Consider the following 13,646-nt stretch of genomic DNA (forward strand, 5'->3'; position numbering starts at 1 on the left):
TTATGTCAGATCTTTCGGTTTTCAGATTCTGCATGTTCCGATAACGAAAATACCTGAAATTCGGACGAGAATGCATTTGAACAAAAAAGGAATGCACATGTCTAGTCTACCATCTGATTCTACCTTTCAGTAATGAACACAAGGCCAAGTGCACACCTAAGCAGCATAACATTTTGTTTTTGAGCATAGTTTTTTCCAGAAAAAAATAAACTAAAAAAAAGGTGACTATGCTCAAAAATGTTTTTCGAGAAAGAAAAAACTCCCTACAAATAAAGAATATATAGTGTAAATAGTTTAGCAAATCTTTTCTACAGAAGAAATTGCACTTTGCCTTACCAAGTCTTTTCTCAAACGAACTGTTAAATATAATCACTCGAGCAATATAAAATTATGCAAAAATAGCCCCAGTATTTTCTTCCTTTGAGACGTAGATGAGTCATAGAAATAGACCTCACCAAAAAATTAGATACCGGTAGTCTAACAGAATTTCTAGGAGAGTACATAGTGAGTACAGAACTTTACCAGGTTGTAAGGAAGGACAACCTGTTAAAATGAATGAGGTGTAATGCACCTCAACATGTGGAAATTTAGTGCATGCCCCTAGTATATCACAACAGCTATAAATTAAGATGGAAATGGGATTTTTAATCACTCTGGAATTGCCCATGATACTAAATTTTGCTCTGCGGGTTGTAACACACAAAATTTTGGGTCATGCTGAATTTTATGCAAAAATTGAAAGGCACACAGACCCAGAACAAATATGTAAGCCCTTGTACACACGGTCGGACATTCCGACCACCAAATCCGTCGGATTTTGTCCGACGGATTCTGCCCGAAACTGTTGCATACACACTATCTGACAAAGTTATCGAAAAATCCGATCGTTCAGAACGTGAAGACGTTATTTCGTTACGACGGGACTACGTTCAGGCTAGTAGCCAATAACTTTGATGTAGGAATTTGATCTGAGCATGCGTGGCACTTTGTCCGATCGGAATTCTCTACACATGATCGGAGTATGTCCGATTGGAGCATTTTGTCGGAAAATATTACCAACAAGTTGGAAAACTTGGTCCGTCGGATACTCCGATGGAAACAGTCCAATGGAGACCACACACAGTCAGAATATCCGACAAAACGGTCCGATCGGACACATTTCGTCGGAATCTCTGACCGTGTGTACAAGGACTTACAAGTGAATTTAGGGCCAGTGATCTTTGTTCATTGACTCAAAGTAAACTGCCAGGCACCTAGCCTTTTTCAGAAAGAAGTCAGCAAAGGCAACCCAAATATATTTATCTCGACTACAGGGTTTCTTTAAAAGCTGCAGCATATCGCATTTCAGAAAACCCACAAAACACAGTAATACCAGTGAGTCAAAAACTTAACAGAACCAATTCAACCCCCAAAAGGGGGCACAAGGCCAATGATAAAGGTATATAATTGATACTGTGAATATCCTATGTCCATAAAGAGACCAGAAATTGATTGTAGTTTCAACATACTAGCATCTACCAAAAAATCAAATACCATATTTGGGTGGAATGACGAATTAAAATGATTTGGCAGGTGATGTTTGTTTTTAGTATCTACAAATCAGGCCAAACTTAATGATCCCCTGTCACCTGATGAAAACCACAAAATATAAACACTAAAACAATTTATAATAAGGAACCAGATGTGATTTCATGGGGAAGTTAGAATGTAGCAATTTGTGAAACTGGGAACGCATTGTTCTCTCTAAACTGTTTTGCAAATGGCTCTTTTCTTAAGGAGAGATCAATGGCTGTGACAGTTCCTGAGCTCATTTCCTCTGAGAACATGGAGCCTGTCCACCTGTATCCAGTCCAGGATCTCCCAAGAGACCTCATTGTCTCTCGTATACTGAGCCTGCTGCTTTCGCAAGAATTGACAAAGGACTCATGATAAACGGTGAGGAAATTTTGTCCTCTGAGGTGGCTTCTAACCTCAGACAGGATGGTCATTGTTCAACCTGCAACTAAGGCCAATGGAGAAGTGTGTTGCCAATTGCAGCATCACATTCAGCTACAAGATATTGGCAACAAGTGAATCTGAACCTGAGGGTGAATAGAGCTGAGCATACAATGGGACTGATTTATGAGAAGTGGAAGGAAAGAAAAAACCTTAAAACGATACAAAGCCTAGGCAGAGGGGCTTTATGAATGAGTCGTGAAAGATCAGGTCTGAAGATGTTAAGGAAAATGTAGCCTTTATGGGAATTCAAGGGTTATGTAGAAGGTGGAACCATGTAGATAGCATGCTATGATTGGTGAGAAGGCAGGCAGGAACATGTGGTCCTAGTAATATTTTGTCCCATTTTCCATCCCACTTTATTTGGTAGAATAAAGCTATGTCACAGGAGCTTGGCTTGTAGGAGGTCTTTGTAGGACATATAGAGTTTAGGTGTGTTTTGTAAAAAGGAGGCCACCTATTGTGGTATTTCACTAGGCACCCAAAGTACTCTTTTAAAGTAAACCTGTAATATGTCAGTCAATACAGGGTAAAGCAAAAGGTTTACTCTAACCTCTCATATCGATTAAAGCAAATTTGAATTCTGATGAAGAGTGAGTGGGATCATAAATGGTTCAGAGCACTGCCGCAACAGTTGTCCCTGGGCCATTTGTGCACACTAGTATGTAAGCCACAATGTATTTTGCTTTCATTTCAGCACCCCAGAAAGGCTCATGTATCAACTTACCACATGATCATAGTCACAAGTTTCATGACAATCTCATTAAGGATGCTGAAGAATTCCACCATCAGCCGTGCCTGTTCCCCCATCTTTCCCATCGCAATGCCAAACGCTATGAAGAAACCAATCAGACCTGCATCCAGATAAAACAATGTGTCAGTCATTGGTCCATAATCAAATATAGAAGTCTCCTCTTTCTGGTGCATCCCAGGTATTCTGCAGTGAAGCTCTGCTTTAAAGTGTATGTTTTACTGTGTCTGTATGCCAGCTTAGAGTTGGTCTTAGTTACCAAGGTTTCATTATCTAGGATTTGGAGGTAATTATTTTTTAATTTCATGCATTAATAAGAGTGAATCTGCCAAACTTGTTGGTAAAGCTGTGAAAACAGACGGTCAATTAAGGACCACAGCACCATAAAAGTGTTCTAAGGGATTTATTGAATTCCCCCAATAAATGTCTAGCTAGCCACCATCAGAAGACTTGAACAGCCCCAGCCTTGCAGCTTTCGTTTAGAAAAGTGGGGTGCTCAGTACACTGAGAAACACAAAGGGAAAACAAAGATAACTGGCACAGTGTAGACCTTCCCTAATAATAATATTGCACTCACAATTCAAAACATGTTTTACTAGCATAGAGGGTAGTAATGCTGTTTCCTGATCTTGCTGCTCATGATCATCGACATACAAATTCAGTGGGGTCTTGCCTCAGGCTGGATATTACAAATACACAGTCCTCTGAGTCCAGACCTCCTACCCTTCCAATAAATGCTCTGTTGGATATATGCCACTTATCCTCAAACAGCGCAAGAAACTCCGCTATATACTTGGACTGTTGACTTCAGGACCAACTGTATGTTTTCTCAACTGATTTGCCTCCTATTCCAACAGTTTCAACACTTCCACATTCTATCTAAACTTTTGAAGTTTTTAGTACTTAGGACAACCTTTCTCTACCTTTTCAACACAGCAGAACCCTTGAAATAACATTACAGTCTCAAGGAACCCTACTGAAAGGATTATATCTAGAACTCATTATACATTAGTGTGATGGTCAGTGGGAATGCTCCTTACATGTGTGGTCATTGGGATGAATTACCCCCTTACAGATAGCTAAAAAAAATAATAATGGTGTCAGTGGGAGCTTAACTGAGAGGCAGAAATTGCTCACTGCTCAAGGAACCCCTAGCAACCTCTGGAGGAACCTTCGGGTTCCATGAAACACAGGTTGATAAACCCTGACTTACGCTAAAGCTCGCAATTTCCAAGGTGAAGGTTCCCTTGTAGTTATGCTTTAATGATGATATATAGCGAGGAAGGAGAGAACTCAGCAGATGATACCATCGTCCTCTCAATGAAGGGTAATTTTAGATGACATAAATTTAGGATTATGATTGTGTTGAAATCATTGGAACAGAAAGCAAATCAATTATGAAAATACAACATTTGGTTGCAGTAGTCAACAATCTGTTATTCGGAGTCTCTCACACTGTTTGGGGATGTGGCATCCATTCAAAAATGCATTTAGTGGCATAAATCACAAGGGTGGAAGTCCAGACTCGAGAGAAGACAGCTTGTTCCTAGTTTCTGATCTGAGGCTAAGATCCCCAATCTATTAGCATGCTGATGTAAAACCCATTGAAGGACATTTATCAAAACTTGGGCAGCCAGAATCTGCAGCAGCTGTGCATGGCAACCAATCAGCTTTGATCTATTATTTTCAAAGCTTAACTGAGCAAGCTGAAGGTAGAAGATGATTGGTCACTATGCACGGTTGCTTTAGATTCTGTCTGCTGCAGTTTTGATCAATTCTTCCTATTAAAGTGCAAGTAATCTAATTTATCAAATTTTTCCCAGAGTTTAGTAAATGTGGTGAACTAGCTTCACTTTGTAAAAAAAATACCCAATCAGGTGTAGGCAAAATAAAAACAGCAATTTTGTTTGCACATGATTGGATGATGAAAATCAGTAGAGCTTCACCACATTCACTAAGCTCTGGGGAAAATTAGTGCAACTGCATTTGCACTGTCTATTTGCCTTCAGTAATCAACTTCATTGTCTATAAGTAGCTACAAGAAAACACCCATTAGATAAGATATGAAAAATGTGATGAACAGAACTCCATACCCAGTACGTTCATCCCATCTTTGAATTCCAGTTTCTTTTTGATTTCTTCTGTTGTTCTGACCACAGTCGCATTTACAGTGTCGTTAATCGCGGCCATAAAATAGTCGGTGACATTGGTTGGCTCTTCTACAGGATTTTCCACCACAACCTTCTTGGTGACCGTCTGAATCTGTGAACCAAAGAAGAAGGTATGAGTTTTAAAAAATTATGGGTATTTTAAAGTGTACCTGTCATATGTAGACAGGTTTGGTCAACCAGGCCAGAATTACATAGTTACATAGTTAGTCAGGTTGAAAAAAGACACAAGTCCATGCAGTTCAACCATAAAAAAAATAAAAAATAAATAAATAAAAAAATATCGTACAATCCCATATACCCAATTCTATACCCACAGTTGATCCAGAGAAAGGCAAAAAACCCCAGCAGAGCATGCTCCAATTTGCTACAGCAGGGGAAAAAATTCCTTCTCGATCCCCCAAGAGGCAATCGGATTTTCCCTTCATCAACTTTACCTATAAATGTTAGTAACCAGATATTTTATGTACATTTGGGAAAGTATTCGGGCCTTTCTTAAAACACTACTGAGCTAGCCAGAACCACCTCTGGAGGGAGTTTATTCCACATGTTCACAGCTCTTACTGTGAAGAAACCTTTCTGTATTTGGAGATGAAATCTCTTTTCCTCTAGACGTAAAGAGTGCCCCTGTGTCCTCTGTGTTGACCGTAAAATGAATAACTCACCAACAAGTTCACTATATGGACCCCTTATATATTTGAACATGTTGATCATAGCTCCCCTTAATCTCTTCTTCTCAAGAGTGAATACATTCAGTTCCTCTAATCTTTCCTCATAGCTGAGTTCCTCCATGCCTCTTATCAGTTTGGTTGCCCTCCTCTGCACTTTCTCCAGTTCCACAACATTATTTTTGAGAACTGGTGCCCAAAACTGAACTGCATATTCCAGATGAGGTCTTACTAATGATTTGAACAGGGGCAACATGATATCTCTCTCTCTGGAGTCCATACCTCTCTTAATACAAGAAAGGACTCACTTTGGAAACAGCAGCTTGGCATTGCATGTTATTATTGAGCTTATGATCTACCAAAATCTCCAGATCCTTCTCCACTATGGATTCCCCCAGTTGTACTCCCCCCTAGTATGTATGACACATGCATATTCTTAGCCCTAAGTGCATAACTTCACATTTATCAACATTAAACCTCATCTGCCACATAGTCACCCAATTAGACATAGCATTGAGGTTGGCTTGTAAATTGGAGACATTTTGTAAGGACGTTATTCCACTGCATAGCTTGGTGTCATTTGCAAAGACAGAAATGTTACTTTTGATCCCAGACCCAATATAAAGTTATTAAAAAGTAAGGGTCCCAACACTGAATCTTGGGGTACACCACTGATAACCTTAGACCATTTAGAGTAAGAATCATTAACCACTACTCTCTGAATTCTGTCTTTTAGTCAGTTTTCTATCCATTTACAAACTGATATTTCCAAGCCTGTAGACTTTACCTTACACATGAGCCGTGTGTGGGGAACTGTATCGAATGCTTTTGCAAAATCCAAGTATACCACGTCCACCGCCACAGCTTTGTCCAAGGTCTTACTTACCTCTTCATAAAAAGAAATCAGGCTTGTCTGAAAACTTCTGTCTTTCATGAATCTATGCTGTCTGTTGCTTAAAATGTTTTTTCCAGCAAGAACTTGTCTATGTGGTCTTTTATTAAATGCTCCAGTATCTTCCCAACTATAGAAGTTAAACTAACAGGTCTATAGTTACTTGGTAGACTTTGTTCCTTTTTTAAATATAGGCACCACGTTCGCCCTGCATCAATCCAGAGGTACTATTCCCGTCATTAATGAATCCCTAAAAATTAGATGCAATGGTTTGAAATTACAGAGCCCAATTCTTTTAGGATCCGTGGGTGGATGCCATCAGGGCCAGGTGCTTTATCCACCTTTATTCTGTCTAAATATTTCTGGACCATATCACTTTTGAGCCATTGTGGATCATTTGGGGCTATGTCAATACCACCCCCATTATGGACATGAGCTCCCCCATGCTCCTTTGTATACACAGAGCTGAAGAAAGTAATTAATAAATCAGCCTTCTCTTTGTCCCCAGTCACTCACTCTAGATTATTTTGTAAAGGGCCTACATGCTCAGACCTGACCTTTTTACTATTACGATATTTGAAGAATGTTTGGGGGTTTGTCCTACTATCATTTGCAATCTGTCTTTCATTTTGAATTTTTGAGTCCTTGATTTCCTTTTTACATATTCTGTTAAATTATTTGTAACATTTAAACAACACTAGTGTTCCTTCATTTTTATATTTTTTAAAAGCTCTTTTCTTATTGTTTATAGCTTTTTTAACTTTGACCGCGAGCCACATAGATTTTATTTTTAGCCTTTTAAACGTATTGCCCATGGGAATATACTTTGCAGTGAGGTCCCAAACAGTCTTTTTGAAAAATTCCCATATATGTTCTGTGTTAATCGGTCTATCTATTAAGCCCTTGGCGCGGACAGTACACATATATGCAACCATACTGGACTGGTCTTTATTCCATGGGGCTGCATATATGCGTATCTGTCTTTGTGCTGGGAGCACGCCGCACAGCATGCTCACAGCACAGAGACCAGGATCTCAGCAGGAGCCCCGAATCCCGTACTAACAAACTACCAGTTCTGGGTCACCTGATCACTGTGATAGCCTTTAATTGGCTACCACAGTGATCAGTCACTGTGAAGCCTGTCCCTGCGTTTCTCTCTCTGTGAATGGAAAGGAAAGATACAATGTATCTCTCTCTTTCCTTGCAGAGAGAGGAATAAACAACTGTGTGCAGAAAAAAAATAAAGAAAAAAAAATTTAGATCAAGGTTTGATCTAGGTCAGTCTCCGGGTAAGTGTTTGGGTCAATAAGCGTCAAAGATTAAGGTGAGGGTCAGTATATTTTGAGCAAGAATTTTATTTATTTTTAAATTAGTCTCAGTGTCAGTTAGTTTCAGTGTGATTTAGGTAGGATAAAAAAAGCAAAATGTGCACTATTGTTACTGGGCTATACTACGGGAGCAAACAACTAACATACACATATGTGTTATCATCGTGATCGTCAGGAGCAGAAGAATTAATTTTGGGTTGTCCTTTGGTGGTAGCTTATGGTAGAAACAAAAAATATATGGCTAAATTAAAAAAAAATGTTTTACTATTTTAGGCAAGTTTTCCTTTGGTAATAATAATTAAAAAAAAAAATCAGGAGATATCCATTACCATTTACCACCAAATGAAAGCCCAATTTGTCTTGAAAAAAAAAGGTATAATCCACCTGGAGGCACAATGTATTGTGATAATATATATACGGTTTTACTAACACATGTCAAAGCTGCAAAATTGTGCTAAGGCGTTCACATTTGTTTTACTCTTAGGTGGGAAGGGGTTAAGAATAAGTGATAGGTAGATAGGTAGACAGGTATCCTTGGCTGATACAAAAAGCTTGCTTATAATTCTTGGTCTATACTAGAAAATATGACCTACTACCGTCTCACTTGATACTTCCTCTTTTGCAGAATAGAATAACCATTGGAGGGAAGTACGATTTTTTTGCTCATTCCCACATTTGTAGGATCTGCTACTCCGAAAATAGAAATAGTAAAGCTAAATTGACATTTGTGCAAATTTGACAAAATTGATTGGAAAGGACTGGGGTAATAACCATTGTCTGAATGAAAGACTGAATTACTACTCGGCAGGAAGGTTATGCTCCCTGTAGAGATCTCAAGGATGAATTTGTATTTGAACTGGAATATGCTTTTAAAAAATGTGAGTTCCCTATTTGGTTGGAGCCCCTGTGTGTGCTAACGCAGAGAAATGCCCACCTTTCTCTGCCTCTACCCACCAACAGGATCCTACCAGATTGTTGTTTGTTTCAAGGTCACACTGCAATACCATATATTACAAGCAAATGCAAGGTATAAATTCAGACCTTCTAACAAACCTCCACAAAATTGATAGGGTCTACATGTAGGGATTCCAAATAGACATGAGAGGGTTTCTTTTTGAAAACCCTTGTCAACTCTGTTGTCTATAACCCTATTTAGGAGCATATTTATAAAGGTGACTTTCACCAAACATTCAATGGTGGTGATGCAATCACTCTCATTTAAAATACATGCATCAGTAATGTTCATATGATTCTTTATGTGTGTCAAGTACATTGTTAAATTCGAGAGTTTGCCAAGATTATATTTTTTTTTAGGTCCTTCACCAATCCGTAAACACAGGGAATTTGGTTACCTGCTGGAAACAAGCTTGCACCAAGTTCTCGGGGAAGAGGTTCCTTATAAGATCAAAGAAGGCATCTAAGCTGGACACCTCATCATTTTCTTGACCCTTCCCAAGCTGTTGCTTTAGTTTGGGGTCTCCAGGATGAATAGCCAAGACCAAAATTACTCCCAGCACAGCAGCGATAATGGTGGTAGCCATATAATATACCATTGCCCTGGTTCCAAGGCGTCCACTTGATTTGGCATCCAACCCAGACAGGCCTGCGGGGTAGAAAGAAGAATATTATGTTAATGTTTCTAAGGGCAATTCCAATATTGTGAGGTTTTATATATATATACATTCTAAACAAAATAGCTATATGTTCAAGACAAATGGTACTATTTTCAGATCACTGTTTACCCACAAGTAACGTTTCTAAATGTTCTTCTATATAGCAGAGCAAATTTGTGCTGTCTGGGTTCATGTCCACTTTTAAGTGGACACTGATTAAGAAAGAACCCAGATGCACACCAGTGGTGTTGAAACATCCAGTGAGTTTAATGAGCAAACAGTAAGGACAAGCAGTACACACAGGCAATCTCCCACTTGAGGCCAAGCGTTAACACGTTTCACCCTCCACAGGGCTTTCTTATACAATAAAAAAATGAATGAGCAAATATTTCTTATAACTGATTTGGGGGAATGGTGTTAAATGTAAAAGTAGGGTCTAAGGATCATCTACAAGAGGCATTTCCGTAAGTTGTGCAAAAAGTCTTTGGATTTCTCGCTAAAAGGATTGCAAACGTGTGTATTCCCAGAAAACATATAATAAAGTTCACCTAGAATGGTTACACCAGCTTTTTTTCGACTTTTTCAACACAGTGGAACCCTTAAAATAACTTTCCAGTCTCAGGGAATCCCTGTTTAAAATGACTGTATCTACAACTCATGATAAATTAGTGTGATAGTCAGTAGGAAGAATGCTCTTTACACTTGGGGCCATTAGGAAGAATTACAGATAGCTAAAAAAAAATCAATGTGTCAGTGGAAACGTATCTGAGAGACAGAAATTGCTCATTGCTCAAGGAACCTTTGGCAACCTTTGGAGGAACCCTAGGGTTCCATAGAACAGTGGTTAAGAAACCCTGGGTTACACCTTCACCAAAGTGGGAGACGGATGATAACATTTTGTTTGACTGGTCTAACTTATAAGTGGAGTTGCAGCTTTGGCAATCTGTGCAAACATAAATAGTCCAACAAAGATTAATTTCAGTCCAGCATTGTCCCTTGCAAAAGGTCTGCTCTATCCAGCTGCTGTCATTCTTTTGGGTTTGATGACGACCCGTTTATTGTAATCCACTTCCTGTGAGTCCAGGCTGTCATAGACACACTTTTAAGGGGCATATCATTATATCTTCCTGGGCTCACAGTAAGCAGTGCGGGCTCACAGTAAGCAGTGCAGGCTCACAGTAAGTAGTGCCCATTACCATCACAAAGAAGAAGAAGAATTGTGATGTCACAAAAACTTCCAGAAAACGGCACAATTTAAGGTATGTCCCCCAACCTCTTCTGCATCAGCAACGTTTCGACCTGAGCCCACTCAGTTGTGTGACAACAGCAAATTAATATTCACTATTGGCTTCCTGATTCTTCTCCCAGCCAATCAGGAAGCAGTTCCTGTGACATGATAGGCCAGGGAGTCTTAGGACACGAATCCTGTTCGTCCGGTAGGATAATCAACGGCCCTACTCTTCCTTCCCCCTGGCTCCAAAGGTAATGCCCTGATCGCCGCCATCCTGTCTGTCTCCCACAGGGGGGTGGTTGATCACCACATTCTCACCTGCCTCCTGCATGGGGGGGAGTGCCAGCTGTAGCTGTTCCTGAGATTATTTCTATTGGGTCTTTGTTCTGGTCTTCCCCTTTTTTTCTGGATTAAAGACTGGTCAAAAGAGTTTCACCCAGCTAAACACATTGTCCTGTTAAAAGTCTGAAGCTCTGGAGTATACAATTCCACCTTAACCCCTCTCTTGTTACAAGTTCTACTAGCAATTTATAATAAAAATAAATATTTAAAAATACATCCCCTAGACCAGCCTTTAACAACCTTTCCAACACAGAGGAACCCTTGAAATTACTTTCCAGTGTTTAGGGAACCCCTGCTAAAAATTATTACAACTGTGTGATGGTCAGTGGGAAGAATGTTCCTTACATTTCTGGTCATCGGGAGAAATGACCCCCTTACAGATAGCTAAAAAGATCAATGGTGTCATTGGGAACTTAACTGAGAGGCAGAATTTTCTCATTGCTCAAGTAATCCGCATTGCTTAAGGCAAGGCACTCCTAGTGGAAACTTTTCTGAGAGGCAGAAATTGCTCATTGCTCAAGGAACCCCTAGCAACCTCTGGAGGAACCCTAGGGTTCCTGGTTGAGAAACCCTGCCCTAGACTGTTTACTGGAGCGGGAAGCCAATGTACTGTTGCCTGTGTGATTGGTAGTGGTAAAACTCATCAGCTCCTTCAGGGGTAGGGCTACACTTAGCTTGCATGTTCTTATCATGACAGTTTATCTAGAGCTCGGTCCCCTTTAACAGGGGTTCACTTTTTATTAATAATGGATAACTCCTTTAAGTTTTGAGTGCTGTTCCTCAGCAGACCCAGATGTCTCTGCAATCCTCAGGAAGTAACAGCAGTTGACAAAAGATGTCTTCCCTTGCTACATAAACAGCTCACAGTTATTCCGCCTAGTTTGATTGTGTTTATTTTAGGCTGGAGTTTTGTTCCAGCCTGGTAGTCACGGAAAGGGTTATTCAGCATGGGATATATCTGTCTCAGGACTGCATTCTTTGATTTACCAGATTAATATATGGTTTAATTCCAGCTGTCACAAGGGATTTAAGTGTGTGTTGCAGAACAGGGGCTGCAGATGTTCCCATCCACTTGACATGTTCTGGTTTTAATTGCTGGAGAGAGAGAGAGAAAGAAAGCGCTACGATCGATCGCGGAGTCCCCAGCCTATTACGGCTTCTCCGCTGCAAAGCGTTGACAAAAAGCACTAATGAGGCTTCTGCCTGCAGACAAACTGATCTTAGATATGTGATGCTCATCCACCGGATCCAGTCTGCACACAGGTATCACAGAACAAAAATAAAACAGAATGTAGATTTTGAGGATTAAAGCAGAACTCCTGGCAAATGCATAAAGAACAGTATGTGCAAATCCTACATTTATTTTTTAGTATGTTTGGCACCGTGCCTCACTGTATACACTTTTCTAAAGCAGCATCATTTTTATTTGAATCTGTTGTAAAATGTCTAACCTGGAGATCCTGGCAGCAGGGCTGGGACAAGGAGTGGGCAGGAGGGGTGGCTGCCCTGAGCACTGTGGTATCAGGTGAGGTGGGGAGGCACCACAAGAGAGTTGGGATGGAGGGGAATTGTGTTGGGAGGGGGAATGGGGGGGGGGGGGCAGGAGATAAGAATTGTTTTAGATGGGGAATTTTTGTGAGGTGTGTTAGGAGTGGGGATTTGGCTTGAGAGGGGAGATGGGTGAAGAGGATTTGTGCTAGAAAAGGTAATGTGGTGGGGGAGGATATGTGCGAAGAGGGGACTTTTTTTGGGAAGGTGCATTGTGCTAGTAGGGATGATTGTGGGGGGGGGTGCATTTGTGCTAGGATGGGGGATTGGGGTGGGGAATATATGCTGGCAGGGAGGATTTGGAGTGGGGGGTAGGATTTGTGCTCGGAGTGGGAATTTGGGGGCAAGATGATATGTGCTAGGATGGGGAATTTGTGGTATTGTGCTAGAAAAGGTAATGGGGGGGGGGGGGAATTTTTTTTTTTGGAAGAGGGATTTGTGCTTGGAGGGGAATTATGAGAGTTAGAGGATTTGTGTTAGGGAGAAGGAATTTATCTTTTGGGGGGTGAATTGTGCTGAGAGTATATGTGGAATGAGAGAATTTGAGCTAATCATGCAGATTAGCGCTTAACTTTTTAGGGAGGAGGGGATTTTTGTAGAAACATAAATGCTCAATAAGTTTGGTGGTGAGGGGGGGACGGGACGCAATTTGGCATGTTCGACCTGGGCTCTAGATGACCTTGTCCTGGCACTGCCTGTCAGTAACAGCACTTTCCCATTGCAAGCTGACAACGTTACCCTACCCATGCCTCGCCATTAGCAGCAGCATTGTTAGCCTACTGAGTGAGCTTCTTCAGTTGGCTGTTAGGGTTTGTTTAAACGTGCCTTGAGCTTTGTAGCGTGATCCACGTTCGGATCGCTGTTCACAGGTCATTTGACAGGTGGTGAGGAGGCTCCTCACCACCTATTTTAACCTCCTAAATTCAGACCCAGAATACTTTATTTCCAAAGGGAAATTACTAAGATACAATACATTCAACAAGACAATACAAAGATCGCAATAACAAGGCACAACACTAAAATAACTGATAACAGCAATTAATACCACATAAAACTAAATTAGTACTGTATTGTAATGGACCACACCATCCTATTAAAATACTACATAGA

The 13,646-nt window shown here is 40.4% G+C and overlaps 1 protein-coding gene across 3 annotated transcripts in view; it reads right to left on the reverse strand.

Moving 5' to 3' along the window:
- Positions 1-13,646, reverse strand: part of SLC1A2 (solute carrier family 1 member 2) — a 174,533-nt gene that overhangs the window by 34,509 nt on the left and 126,378 nt on the right. For all 3 annotated transcript variants that reach the window (XM_077462937.1, XM_077462926.1, XM_077462948.1), the window contains exons 4-6: positions 9,155-9,405; positions 4,840-5,008; positions 2,723-2,849 (exon numbers count right to left, since the gene is read on the reverse strand). In XM_077462937.1, coding sequence (XP_077319063.1) covers positions 2,723-2,849; positions 4,840-5,008; positions 9,155-9,405 — 547 coding nt within the window. The remainder of the gene's footprint in view (positions 1-2,722; positions 2,850-4,839; positions 5,009-9,154; positions 9,406-13,646) is intronic.

The sequence above is a fragment of the Lithobates pipiens genome, unplaced genomic scaffold (assembly GCF_037356315.1).
Source record: "Lithobates pipiens isolate NorthernLeopardFrog02 unplaced genomic scaffold, aLitPip1_a1.2 Scaffold_10, whole genome shotgun sequence".
NCBI classification, from domain to species: Eukaryota; Metazoa; Chordata; class Amphibia; order Anura; family Ranidae; genus Lithobates; species Lithobates pipiens.